General features: G+C 42.6%; 1 protein-coding gene across 1 annotated transcript in view; it reads right to left on the reverse strand.

Annotated features, from left to right (window-relative positions):
- The window catches only part of c8a (complement component 8, alpha polypeptide), a 42,133-nt gene that overhangs the window by 14,033 nt on the left and 13,958 nt on the right, over nucleotides 1–14,142 (reverse strand). Inside the window, exons 5-7 of the mRNA XM_067989704.1 lie at nucleotides 10,086–10,272; nucleotides 4,381–4,563; nucleotides 1,407–1,647 (exon numbers count right to left, since the gene is read on the reverse strand). Coding sequence (XP_067845805.1) covers nucleotides 1,407–1,647; nucleotides 4,381–4,563; nucleotides 10,086–10,272 — 611 coding nt within the window. The remainder of the gene's footprint in view (nucleotides 1–1,406; nucleotides 1,648–4,380; nucleotides 4,564–10,085; nucleotides 10,273–14,142) is intronic.

Genomic DNA, 14,142 nt, shown 5'->3' on the forward strand with positions numbered 1-14,142 from the left:
CACAGAGAGCAAGCAAATAAAAGCAGGAAGTTATGCTAAACCTTTATAAAACACTGGTTAGGCCTCAGCTGAAGTATTGTGTTCAATTTTGGGCACCACACTTTAGGAAGGATGTCAAGGCCTTAGAGAAGGTGCAGAAGATATTTACTAGAATGGTGCCAGGGATGAGGGATTTCAGTTATGTGGAGAGACTGGAGATGCTAAGGTTGTTCTCCTTAGAGCAGAGAGGTTTAAGAGGAGATTTGATAGAGGTGTTCCAAATCATGAATGGTTTTGATAGGGTAAATAAGGAGAAACTGTTTCCAGTGGCAGAAGGGTTGATAACCAAAGGGCACAGATTTAAGGTGATTGGCAAAAGAACCAGAGGCGACATGAGGACACTTTTGTATGCAGCAAGTTGCTATGATCTGGAACGCACTGTCTGAAAGGGTGGTGGAAGCAGATTCAGTAGTAACTTTCAAAAGGGAATTGGATAAATACTTGAAGGGAAAAAAACTGCAGGGGAGTGGGACTAATTGGATAGCTCTACCAAAGAGGAAAGAGAAGGGGAGTGGGACTAATTGGATAGCTCTACCAAAGAGGAAAGAGAAGGGGAGTGGGACTAATTGGATAGCTCTACCAAAGAGCCAGCACAGGCGCAATGGGCCAAATGGCCTCCTTCTGTGCTGATACTATGACACTATTTCTTGGAGTATATTTGCAAATGTTTTTATGTAGTGTATGCATAGTATACTATCTTAGGAGGGCAGGAGGAGAGACTTCACTTAGTGACTCACAAAGTGAGAAAAAAGTAAAGAAAGAGAAAAAAGTTAAAAGGAATAGAAAAGCAGCAAAAAGAAGCTAAAGGGAAAGGGTAGGAGATGACAGAGAGGGAGACGGAGAATAAAGAATAAGAAAATAGCACAAATAAAACTGATGGAAAGCAAATAAATGGCAACAAGAAGATCAAGAGAAAGAAAGGAAAGCAGGAAGCAGAGCGCAGTGGAAGATGAAAAAAGAGAAGAGCAGCAAAATGAAAGAGAAAAGTAAATTAGAAATATTAGTTGATCTCTTGTGACATTGCTCACAGAGGAGTCGATTTTAACTGTTCCCACCCAGCGGGAAATGAGTGGCAGTGGGTCATCTGCCCATTGACATCCAGCCTGATTTTCTTTTTCATTGACTTCCTCTTGTACAGATCAATGAAGCGGTTTTGCATTTGCAAACATGTACGTACTTTCCTCAGCCACTGCAGAAGGTATAGTGAATGGATACATTGTCACAAATTTATTTGGCTGCTGTGCAATCTATCCTTCTGTGAAAGACAGAGCCTGAGCTAGTATTGCATAACTTCATCTTAAAGCAATTCTACAATATTAACTCGCTATAACTTTGTTCAAGCAACAACAGGATTAATTGTCACAAACCTGACTCTGCCAATGTCTTCTTATTCAGGACAATGACGAATTCAAAAATACCTCCCATTGTTCCTGAAACGTAGTAATGGGTACCATAATCTGCAATGAATTTAGAGTACATTCCATAATTGTATCCATCTGGGAGTTTCATCAGGGATTGAACCATGTCTTCATCCAAAACTAAATTGTATCTCCTCATTTTGAAGTGAGCAGTTTGAATTCTAGTACGAACACGAACAAAATTAACATCCTAAAAAAAAATGAAGCCAATGTTTTATCTAAATTGTTCTTTTAAAGGAGCAACATCACATATTATTCTAGACCACAGATGTCTTCATTAAACGAATTTGTCAGTGACTGTAAGATGCATTAACCCTTACACTGCGAGTAGGTTCAGGTAAACTCTAATCTGCCTGATCCAATCAGTTTGGTTTGTTTTTAGATCATGCTCAATGACATTCAAAATAATACTAATATTACAGTAATAAAGCTACGCAAACACTGAAAATCAGGTCAATTTTTGGCACAAAAATCGTGTCACAATCAGGAAGTGCTTGTTGCTAACTAGTAATCTAGTTGTCGGTTGCCACAAACCAGCAGCATCTGTAGCACTGTCCTATAAGGATTGAATGACACCAACTCAGTCTCACTGTCATGGTCTGCACATAGCTGCCTGCTTTCCTTCAAAACCAAAGTGCACATATAAACACATCCAAGGTGTACCATACACTATATACATTCCCACCCACGTGCACTGGTGCTGTTAGTTTCATAGGAACCTGAGATGTGTGGTTTATATAACCTGTTGAGAAACGCATTCTACCAAAGGGTAGGTCTGCACTACTAAGTAAATCAGCTCCATTGTGATGATGATGTGACACCATGACATATTGAATTCTAGGAAGTTTGTAAACAATTTTACAACACCAAGTTATAGTCCAGCAATTTTATTTTAAATTCACAAGCTTTCGGAGGCTTCCTCCTTCGTCAGGTGACCTGACGAAGGAGGAAGCCTCCGAAAGCTTGTGAATTTAAAATAAAATTGCTGGACTATAACTTGGTGTTGTAAAATTGTTTACAATTGTCAACCCCAGTCCATCACCGGCATCTCCACATCTAGGAAGTTTGTTGGCTCCAGTTGTTACCTGAGTCACAGTCTTACTCCACTGTCATGACCAAACACTGTTCCTCACCTCCCCCACCCCCCCCCCCAAATCCTTTCTGCCTGCCTCAAAGATGGAATAGCTAGAAAATCAAATTATGAAAACTATTCTAAGTACCATAGTGCTATACAGAAAATGACAAGTTAACTTTAAAAACAGAATGGTAAATGATAGAGAAACTTCATCCTGCTCCAATTCAGTGATGAGACAGAAAATCCTCAGGTCTCAGACCAAAGGATCTCAGGCTATGTTCTCTTTACTTTCACTGACTGCAAAACTAGCCCATTTGAAAGAACTCCAAGATCAGCAGTTACAACTATCATAAAAAAGCAAAATTAGTCTCTCTAAAATTTTGCAATATTATATTAACGTTCCAATTTCTGCAGAAGATGTCCTCATGTCTGTTTTTTTTGACTGTGATGAATATTTCTATTAATCAAAGTGCTGATACTAGACTTGCATTTCTTTAGCTACTAATATAATTTGATCAACCAGCACTTAATTAACTCAATGCAGTCTGCCTGCTATCTTTTTTGTAATGCACATTGCAATTTGTGTTAACTTACATATAGTGAACATTGCTGTCTGTGTGCTATCTTACGTACAACGCATACTACAGCCTGTGTTTTATCTTACTTATAATATGTACTGCAGTCTGCATGTTATCTTACACATAATGTAAACTGCAATCTATGTATTATCTTATTCATAATTGCAGCCTGTGGGCTATCTTACGTATAATGTACACTGCTGTCTGTGATATCTTACATATAATGCATACTGCAACCTGTGTGTTATCTTATTTATAATGTACACTGCATCCTGTCTGTTATGTATAATGTACACTGCAGCCTGTGTGTTATGCATAATGTACACTGCAGCCTGCATCTTATCTTACATATAATGTACATTGTAGGCTGTGTCTTATTTTACATATAATGCATAAGGGGCTGTGTCTTATCTTACATATAATGCACAATGTGGGCTGTGTCTTATCTTACATGTGATGAACATTGTAGGCTGTGTGTTATCTTATGTATAATGTACACTGCAATCTGTGTCTTGTCTTATGTATAATGCACACTACAGCCTGTGTGTGTAATGTATAATGTACACTGCAGCCTGTGTGTTATGCATAATGTACACTGCAGCCTGCGTCTTATCTTACGTATAATGCACATTGTAGGCTGTGTCTTATCTTACATATAATGCACACTGTGGGCTGTGTCTTATCTTACATATGATGCACATTGTAGGCTGTATGTTATCTTATGTATAATGTACACTGCAATCTGTGTCTTATCTTATGTATAATGCACACTGCAGCCTGTGTGTTATATATAATGTATAACACACACTGCAGGTTGTGTGTTATCTTGCATATAATGTACACAGCAATAACGCATATTGTCCTGTGTGTTTTCTTGTGTGTGTCATATACTATAACCATTGTATTTTACAGTGTAACATAAACGCAACCCGTGTGTTATCGTGTGCATGATGCACTACAGCCTTTATGTTGTCCTGTGTATGACTTCCTATGCAAGACAAACCACAGCCTATGTGTTATTTTATGTGTATTTTACTCAGATTTACTTTTTTTCTGTTAACATTATATAAAACAATATAAAGCAATCTGATAGAATCTGATTTCGAAACATGTGGAAAAAAAAAATAACAAAAGCACAAGTAGAAGGTTCCCTATTACAGCAAACATTTCTTACTCACTGAATAAAATCAGAAACATTTTGGTCATTTTTATGTCTTACAATAATCATTTCAGAATCAACAGTTTTACAAATTTTAGTTAATTTACTTACCTTCCCCACAAACCTGGTTACATTTTTAATAAAATTCAAATAACCTCCAAACCCAGCTGCACCTTTCAGAACAGAAACTTTCAGACTGATTCCGAACTCAAAAGATGAATCATGCTTTAATTCTCTTATTAAAGTGTGTATATCATTGTAAATCTCCATTGTAAACCCAGAATCAGCAATTGCCTATGAATAAAGCAAGAACAAGTGAAAGAGTTTAACAGTATTCAGAGATAAAACCTATTATCTCATAATTAGTTACTGCAAAATCTGTTCCAAAAGTTGCACCTCAGCACATTATTTTTAACTTTTCCTCTCCATTTTTCTCCCCCCCCCCCCCCCTCCACTTCTTAAGCCACTGACTCATGTTAGTATATGTTCCACTCTCTGCTACCTTGCCCCAGTAGCATAGGAAGTGCATTGGTGAGGATTACCTCACCTCACCTAACAGGTGTACTTCCCAGCAATGACTTTTGCAACTTCCAGGAGATCATGATCTGCATACACGTCAGCTTCACAAACCAGCAAAAGCTGACAAACTGTTTCAAAAAAGCCGACAGCCCCAAAAAGTTGTCATCTCAAAAACAGCCCTGACTTATGGTCAGGGTTACTGGTTTGCCATGATGGAATTACATGGGATGAGAGTTGTGAGGAATGAAGCAGCAGGGTCTCTATTGTTTTCTCTTTTCTTCTATCTGTCCCCAATGTTCAGCTCCTTTAGGGAGCTGGCCAAACATGATGCGTCACCACTCCACATGTCTGAGACTCTCTAACCTGCTCATTACTTGCTGATCATTGTTCCTCTCTTCTATTTGCAGGTCCTTCAGAAGAATCTGCCCCTGCTGTAGAAGAAGGCAAGCCAAGTCAGCCTAACCAGCCAGCACCCTCACCTGCTCCCTCTTTACCAAGCAGCAGCACAGAAAGCAGCACCCCAGGGTGGGATAGATAGTGAGTTAGTGGGGTCTTCACAGTGTGGTCTTCACAAGTGATCTGCAGCTGGCAGAGGTCGAAACAACAGTGGAGGACACAACTGGCCAGAGAGCAAGCCGGGTTCCATGCATTGCTGAAAAGGGTGCAGTTGTAGACTTCAGCACCCCAGCCTTTAAGAGAAGGATCTTGGCAGTGCACTAGCAACTAGTCAATGCATTAGACAACCTATGCGACATTCTGGTGCGAGAAGTGACTTCTCTGCAAACTACCATGCATTGTGTGGTGTACTCTGTGAAAGCTGCAGTGGGACCTGTGATACAAGTGATGGCAGCTCTGATAGAAGGTCAAACTGCTGCTGGAAACTCTGGTGCTCGCCCGCCATGGGGAGGGGGAGTTGTCCAGCCACAGTTCCCCCCCACCTCCCCCTCAAACCCAGACATTACCTCTTTGGCCCCTTGAGTAAGTGGACCCCAAAATGTATAGGAAAAAAATTCTAGTGATCTTCGGGGATCCAAGCTCCTGCCTGGCCTGGATCCCACCAGTAGGACTCACATATCCTCAGGTGGCGGCTGCTATGTATCCATTCACTCTCAGTGTACCAGCTGCCACCACAACATTGGATCCCTACTGATTAGCAGGGGCGGCAATTCCCATCTTAGAGTGCCCCCACCTCCTTCTTGTCATTTGCCTTATAAGGGCCAGACAAAAGGTGGGAGAGTGACAGAGACCCCATGGAATTTCCGGGTCAATGTGGTAGAAATTGCTAGGAGCAGCGAACCAACACTCCTCACCACTTCATAGATTTATACTAACCCACAAACTTACTGTGGTCTTTTCTTTGGGCACTTCCTCTACTAGGAAGCGGAGAAGAGCCCAGCTTCAGTTCAGGTGAAGCTCGGACCCTGGAGAATCTATCTCTCCCCTCGACCAATCAGATCGCTGCATATATGACAGCTGCGTTCACTGCCTCTGCAGGCTTGGAATGTTAAACCAGGAAGTGAAAGGTACAACATTTTAAATCAACGTACAAACAGTTATAGGTAGAAAAAAAAAAGAGAGGGTAAGAAATAATTGAATTAAATAAAAGCGACAGAAGGGAAAAGTAAAAAAAAACTTTTAATTTTTAATTTTTTTTAGTGACCAAAAACTATTAAAATAATGAGTAATGTGACTCCACATTTTTTAAAAGTTAATTTTTAGTTGCTTGGCAGTCATTAAGACTTACTGCACTGTAAAAACTTAGTTTAGATCTGGTATTTTTAAGCGTATTTGTTTGGTGGCGTAATTAGTTACTTTCCAGCTGGGCAGATAAGCAAGTTGGCGCTGTTTCAATGATTTCTCAGATTGCAGCATGCAATATCCCTTTAATTCAAAGCTGTCATACTGCCGGCGAATCACTAGAGCCAGTTCCAGATTTCCATGTTTCACTGCACATGTGCGAATGCCGGAACTTGCTCCTCCATTTTGCCACTAACAATGGAGAGCGTTGTTGAGCTTTCCGTTATTTTGCAAGTGATTTCTGCCCTAATATGATTTTGATATAAAGTCAGATTTGAGTTACAAAGGGTTAATTGCCAGAGTAAGAGCATAATCTTTTGACTTGATTACAAAAAGCCTGGAGCCCCTGGCACAGAGCATGGCTAGGCGTTTGTTGGGCTCTCCCAAAGGGAAATGGGTTAACTGTTAAAACTGCGATCCGTATTAGTATTAGGCAATGGGAGGGGAAAGCACATTCTCATCTGTAGGGATGGGTTCAAGTAAAAAGCAAAAAATGGCAGATGCTGGGAATCTGAAATAAAAACAGAAAATCCTGGAAACACAGAGCAGATCAGTCAGGACCTGCCAAAGTGCGTCACAGCCAATGAAGTACTTTTGAAGTGGAGTCACTGTTGTAATGTAGGCAAACACAGCAACCCATTTCCACACAGCAAGGTCCCATAAACAGCAATGAGATGAGTGACCAGTTTAACTGTTCTTAGTAGTGTTGGTTAAGGGATGAATGTTGGCCAGGATGATGGGGAAAACTTCCCTGCTCTTCTTCGAATAGTGCCATGGGATATTTTACGTCTACCTGAGAAGACAGACAAGGCCTCGGTTTAACGTTAGATCCAAAAGATGACACCTCTGACAGGGCAGCACTCCCTCAGTAGTGCACTGAAGTGTCAACTTAGATGATACACTCTGGTCTCTGGAGTGGAACTTAAACCTTCTCAGTCAGAGGCAGGAGCGCTACCACTGAGCCAAGGAGGACACCTAATGCTTCCCTTCATCAGAACTTGAAAAAAGAAAAATGAAGGGTATTTAAATAGGACTGGCACAAAGAAAAGGTGGAGGGAAAAAGAACTCACAAGAGACAAAAAGTATGGGTGAAATCACCTGTAATTTGTTAAAATGGAAAAGAGGAATTGGTTCAATTGATATTTACATAAAACAATGGAAAGTAGCATTATATATTAAAAATATACACAAATTCACTACAATCCTTCAAAAAGGAGCTGGGTGAGTTCCTGGGAGACAATGATATCTCCAATTATAGAAGGTAGGTGGAGTGGTAGCTGGAATCAATTATATCAGTTATGGCAATCTCCTAGAACTTGCTTAATTGCCTTCGGGGGTCAGAGAGGATTTCTCAGAGTTTTTTCCTAAATTGACCTAAGGTTTTTTCCTCTGTTTTTTTGCCTCTCCCAGAAGACTGTGTTATTGGGGTTTGTGGAGGTGGCCTAGGTTCATGGTGAAGAGAGAATGCAACCATGCAGCATGCCAGGATGAAAGAGACTGCAGAGACCAGTTCATATTTTCCTTTTCTTTTTCTTATGTTTGTAACTTAAAATCATAAGAGAGACAAAGTTTGTGTGAATAGCTCAGGCAGTTCTGCACAAGTCAAGTCTGAAATGGATGCAGAACCCAGTAAAGAGACGGAAAGTAGGCCAACACTGAGTGCAGATTCCTCCGCCAGTGCAGCATTCCAACAGAAGTCCTTCACCCCAAATGCCAACTTCCCTCCCTGACGCCGACACACCATCCCAAAACATCTGCCATAAAGAAAGTGGAGGCTATAGTTAAGGTCTGAAGTTATTAAAGTCATTGTTAAGGCCAGAGGACTGCAGATTGCCCAAAAGAAAGATAAGGTGCTTTTCGTTGAGCTTGCATTAAGCTTAGTTGGAACAGCGTAGAAGGTAAAAGACAGTGAGGTCAGTGTAGGAATCAGACAGGGAATTAAAATGGCAAGCCACAGGGAACTCAGGGTCACAATTGCAGACAGAACAGAGACGTTCAGCAAATCAGCCACCTAATCTGCATTTGGTCACCTCAATTGAGAGAAAACCACACCATGAGCTGGATGTTGGATTGATTGCCATTCAAAAGCACCCACCTGGGGGCCTAGCTAATCAGATAAATCTAGTTGCCATGGCTCCCACACCAAAGTAGTCATGATGTGGAGATGCCGGTGATGGACTGGGGTGGACAAATGTAAGGAATCTTACAACACCAGGTTATAGTCCAACCTGGTATTGTAAGATTCCTTACATTTGTACACCAAAGTAGTAGTTTTGATCTGAATCTTGGCACAGCAATCTTCAACACAGAGAGCTGAAAGAGGAAGCGGAGCTTAAGCTTTTGGTCTTTTCTCTGGAGGAAAAAGGCAGTCTGCAGCAAGTTTTAGTCTGGATCAGTCAGAGAGAAACAGAAGAATCTTGCTTTTTAAAGTTAGTGCCAGTCACTTCAGCAATGCTAACTTGTAAACTGAGATAGGCCCATAATCAAAGAACAAAGTTTGCATAATTTATTACTTTTGATGCTAACTGTTCATGTTTTATGCGAAGTTTTAGTGTTTTTCCCAAGGTGGACTTTATAAATTAGCATACATGCACTACCTTCTTGCGAAGCTCTGCTGTGCATCAGGAATTCAGACATTTAAATCAGAGTGCCATGTACAATTTTTCATCCATTAATAGAGGAAAATGTTGCAGGGCACTCTATGCCCCACATCCTGATATGTGCTCCCATTGAACAAGGCTCAGTGTAAAAATTGTAGCCCTACATTTTCTCAAGGGTTCTGCCGAATTCCTGCCATGACTCCAGGAGTTCCCAGTTGACATTGTAAGGGGTAGAACCTGCCCAGCAGTGGGCAGGCGCCAGACTTTCTGACAGCATGGGGCAGGTGGGTGCCAGCAATGTGTCCGTGGTGTCGTGGGTGCTCGCCAGCCTCATGCAAAAGGGGTATACTCCCAATGACACTGCAAACTCTGGAGGGCACCACTTCCTGGTGGAAGCACTGGAATTGCAATCTCCAGATTTTCGAGGCTTGTATTTAGAACTCATACCAGTGTGACTTTTGCATCAGTATTTACTATAGGAACAGAATTCATTTGGACATGAAGCAAAAAGTCAATATAAATCACCGTTGATAAAGAAGAAATGAAATTTTTCAGGTGTCAGTAAAATTTCTGCCTAGTTTCTGTAACAGGAAGTTGGGAAGGAAACTTCAAGTAAATCAGTACTGGATGAAAATGTTTTTTGGGTATCCATTGGTATGGATTGAACCTCTGGCTGGCAGTAGCTGTGTAGAATGCAGCCACAACTTTGTAAACTAGATTTTGGAAGATTAAGCCACGAGAACAATGATGGACTGAAACATTTTATTGGAAGTGTCTTATTAGATCTGCTAGTGCTTTATTGTAGCAACTAGTGAAGGTATGCAAAATCTTTGCTATGTGCTTCATATTACATAATCTGTCAAGGAAAGGTTTGAACTGACAATTGAATCCAGTGCTTACCTCAAAACGGTATTTAAATAAGTTGTATGGTTTCCGAAAGTATTTCTCATCATCGTTATAGTAGAGGTTTTCGCACTCACTGTCATATCGCAGTTCCCTCCAGTCCCCATTGTATACGTACTCACAATAGCCACTATACCCAGAATCTAAAACATTACTTCCAATTTCGTTTGTTAGGACGTTATAGCTTTAAAAAAAGAGAAAAATATGGGAAAATAAATCCATCGCTTGAACTGTAAATAAACATAAAAGTTCTAATATCACGGATAGTGCCATGGAGGTCTTGATGGAACAGGTGACCAGGAGGAAGACGGTGTTTTTCCCCACAAATGGGTGCAGAGTGCCCCTCCAGATACCCTGGCAACAGTGGGCAGAGGTAGTGGATCATGTGAATGCCAGGAGTCTGTCACCATGGACCTAGCAACAATGTAGGAAGAAATTTAATGACCTAACCAGAACTGCTAAGGTAAGACTCCCATTCACAGCTTTTTTACAATCTGCGCAGCCCTGCACCACTCTACTGTAGCCCTAGCACTAGCAAGTCTTGCCACCTGAAGAATATATAGAATTAATGTGCTGACTGAAGAATATATAGAAATACTGTACTAGTGAAACATAATAACTTAGAATGTGATACCAGCACTGGAGCATAGAATTGATATACTAATACGGTAAAGAATCAATAGTGGAGACTTGGAACTGCAGGTTCCCAAGGTGGAATGTGAGATTAAAGTACTGGAGAGATACAGGATGAAACAGGCTGGTACTGGAGACCCACAGGTTCCCAAGGATGGATGGAGGGTGAGCGGTAACCAAATGCCCAAAGAATGTGCTGAGTGATAAGGTATCTGGTACTCACTGGTACCGAGAATGGTAGTCATTCTTGTTAGTTAAGTTATCAGTAAGATGTATGTCTACTTATTAGCTCTACCTTATATGGACTTGTATTTAACTCTTCCTTTTTGGTGTAATCATGTAATGGGTGTATGTGGAAGTAGTCAGAACCCAGGAGTTAAAGGGTTTAAAAGGAAAGATTTTTATCAGCTCCGGTGAGCGCATGCCTGGGAGCTGGCAAGCAAGATAGGATAGAATTAGGCTTGGTTATGCAAACATTTATGTTTTTTTTATTAATTGTTCATGGGATGTGGGCGTCACTGGCAAGGCCAGCATTTATTGCCCATCCCTAATTGCCCTTCAGAAGGTGGTGGTGAGCCGCCTTCTTGAACCACTGCAGTGTGGTGAAGATTCTCCCACAGAGCTGTTAGGTAGGGACTTCCAGGATTTTGACCCAGCGACAATGAAGGAACGGCGATATATGTCCAAGTCGGGATGGTTTGTGACTTGGAGGGGAACATGCAGGTGCTGTTGTTCCCATGTGCCTGCTGCCCTTGTCACGGGTTTGGGAGGTGCTGTCAAAGAAGCCTTGGCGAGTTGCTGCAGTGTATCCTGTGGATGGTACACACTGCAGCCACTGTGCGCCGGTGGTGAAGGGAGTGAATGTTTAGGGTGGTGGATGGGGTGCCAATCAAGCGGGCTGCTTTGTCCTGGATGGTGTTGAGCTTCTTGAGTGTTGTTGGAGCTGCACTCATCCAGGCAAGTGGAGAGTATTCCATCACACTCCTGACTTGTGCCTTGTAGATGGTGGAAAGGCTTTGGGGAGTCAGGAGGTGAGTCACTCGCCGCAGAATACCCAGCCTCTGACCTGCTCTTGTAGCCACAGTATTTATGTGGCTAGGCAGTTAAGTTTCTGGTCGATGGTGACCCCCAAGATGTTGATGGTGGGGGATTCGGTGATGATAATGCCCTTGAATGTCAAGGGGAGGTGGTTAGCCTCTCTCTTGTTGGAGTTGGTCATTGCCTGGCACTCGTCTGGCACGAATGTTACTTGCCACTTATCAGCCCAAGCCTGGATGTTATCCAGGTCTTGCTGCATGCGGGCACGGACTGCTTCATTATCTGAGGGGTTGTGAATGGAACTGAACACTGTGCAATCATCAGTGAACATCCCCATTTCTAACCTTATGATGGAGGGAAGGTCATTGATGAAGCAGCTGAAGATGGTTGGGCCTGGGGAACTCCTGCAGCAATGTCTCCCAGCTCGATGATGTATCACCTGTTCTTTTGGTCTATTCAAGCTTATTTTTAGGACTTTTCCTTACGGTCCGTTTCATTGATGAACCAGTGACTTACGATAAAGAACACTAAAAATGATTACTTTGTGGAGTGCCTTCGGTGAAGGTTCCAAAGCAAATTATAAGCATCAAACCAATGAGTCTAACACACCCCTGTTTTCTGTCTCTCTCATCCAATCAATGTACCTCCTTTTGCTTCCACTTCCACTCTCTGCACCTGTTAATGCCCTCACAATTACTGGGCCCTCTTCCCCACACTTCTTTTTCTCACCGTGCAAACTATGATAAACTGTCATAGACATCTTTACCTCCCACACAACAATATGTTCCCACTCTTCTTCCAGGAAATTTGGAGCACCAGAGAGAGCTCTCCAAATCCAGAGGGAGGCCAGCATCTATCAAGGAGCTCCTGCCAATGGAGAAGGGGGCAACTGATGTCATAGGCAGAGGAAGAGCTCAAAGTGTGGCAGATGGCAAAGCTGGAGGAAGTGTCCAGTAGGGTACTTGGCCGTATTCCTTAACTTTTTTCTTGAGACTGAACTGTCTCACTCACACACTCTGAATGACAACCTTGTGGCCCATAAAGCAGCCACTCAACTGCTGTTGCTTTCCTTTGCCACAAAGTGCTAACCCTTCACTAACTTCCCTTTTCCAGGTCATTTGGAAGTCCCAGGACCATCTGTAGCAGAAGCGGAGAGCAGCCCTCCTGAAGAAGCACCGTCACTTACTCTGACCCTTACTAGTACCAGCTCAGAAATCAGCACTCCACGTATTTTAGGCAGCGAGTTTCAGAAATCTGCATTGGATGATTCACCGTGCACATGAGCAAGGGCAGTGGGAATGGATAGCACAGGACACATCACTTTTGAGGGTGAGCCCCCATCTGCTATAGAGGGCACAGATGAGGACTTCCAGGGCCCAGCATTTACACTGATAGGTGGCCTGCCAGGCAGTCTCCGCACCATGTCAAACAGTGTGGAGGAGCCACTTCCAACATGTGCGGGGCCTTTGTACATGGCACTGAGGCAATGCAATCAACCATGGAACATTTGGTCACCTCTATGAATGCTGCAGCGGGGAACTCAGTAACAGAACATGTGGTGACAGCTCTGACAGTGTTGGTGGAAGCTCAGACTCTTGTCATTCAGGCTATGTGCTCCTCTTTCTCCAATGCCTTCCAGAGTTTGTGTGAAAGTATTGGATAGGAGCCTTGGTGCTGTCACAGCCCTCCTACAGTCTACTCTCCCACAGATCAGTACGAGTGCTGAGGTGCAGCCCCATGCAAATGGCAGTGGCACATGGTAGATTGGTATGGTATGGCCATTAATTGCCAGATCTGGCCCTTGGACAAGTGTTTGGACCAATTAATCACCATACATTCCTATCTACGGTACCTTAACTACCATCTTGCCATCTTTACCACCCTTAAAATAGCCCTTCCCAAAAAAACTGTCCAGACTAAGGAGAAATAAAGTTTATCAAAATCTATTAGGTGACATTTACATTAACAAGTGCTTCTTTTGCCTATCACTGTGCTTCCCCTTGGTGATCCCATAAGATATGCTTCTCCTAATCGAATACGACTTTAGAATGCTCCCTCAGTGGGATGAGCAAGTGCAGTGGCAGACTACTGCTGTTTAATGGGATGATGCGATGTTGTACCCCCTGCGTGCAGAGTCATGAGATGGCTCAGTCGCAGCTGGAAGAAGGCAGTGGTTAGCAGCACCTACTTGCCAGCTGGCAGTCCCTCAATCCTTTGAGGGGACAGATGTACTGGCATCTGAGAGGAAGCTGCCTCACCCGTCCCATCTGCTGCTACGTCCTAGCTATTGGGCCCTCTAGCAGGATGCTGAGCAATCTGTATGTGAGCAGAATGTAGGGCCCCACTGAGGAGTGTGAATTCTGCCATCAAGGTTCTGTCAAAC

Source organism: Heptranchias perlo, chromosome 9 (genome assembly GCF_035084215.1).
Source record: "Heptranchias perlo isolate sHepPer1 chromosome 9, sHepPer1.hap1, whole genome shotgun sequence".
NCBI lineage: Eukaryota > Metazoa > Chordata > Chondrichthyes > Hexanchiformes > Hexanchidae > Heptranchias > Heptranchias perlo.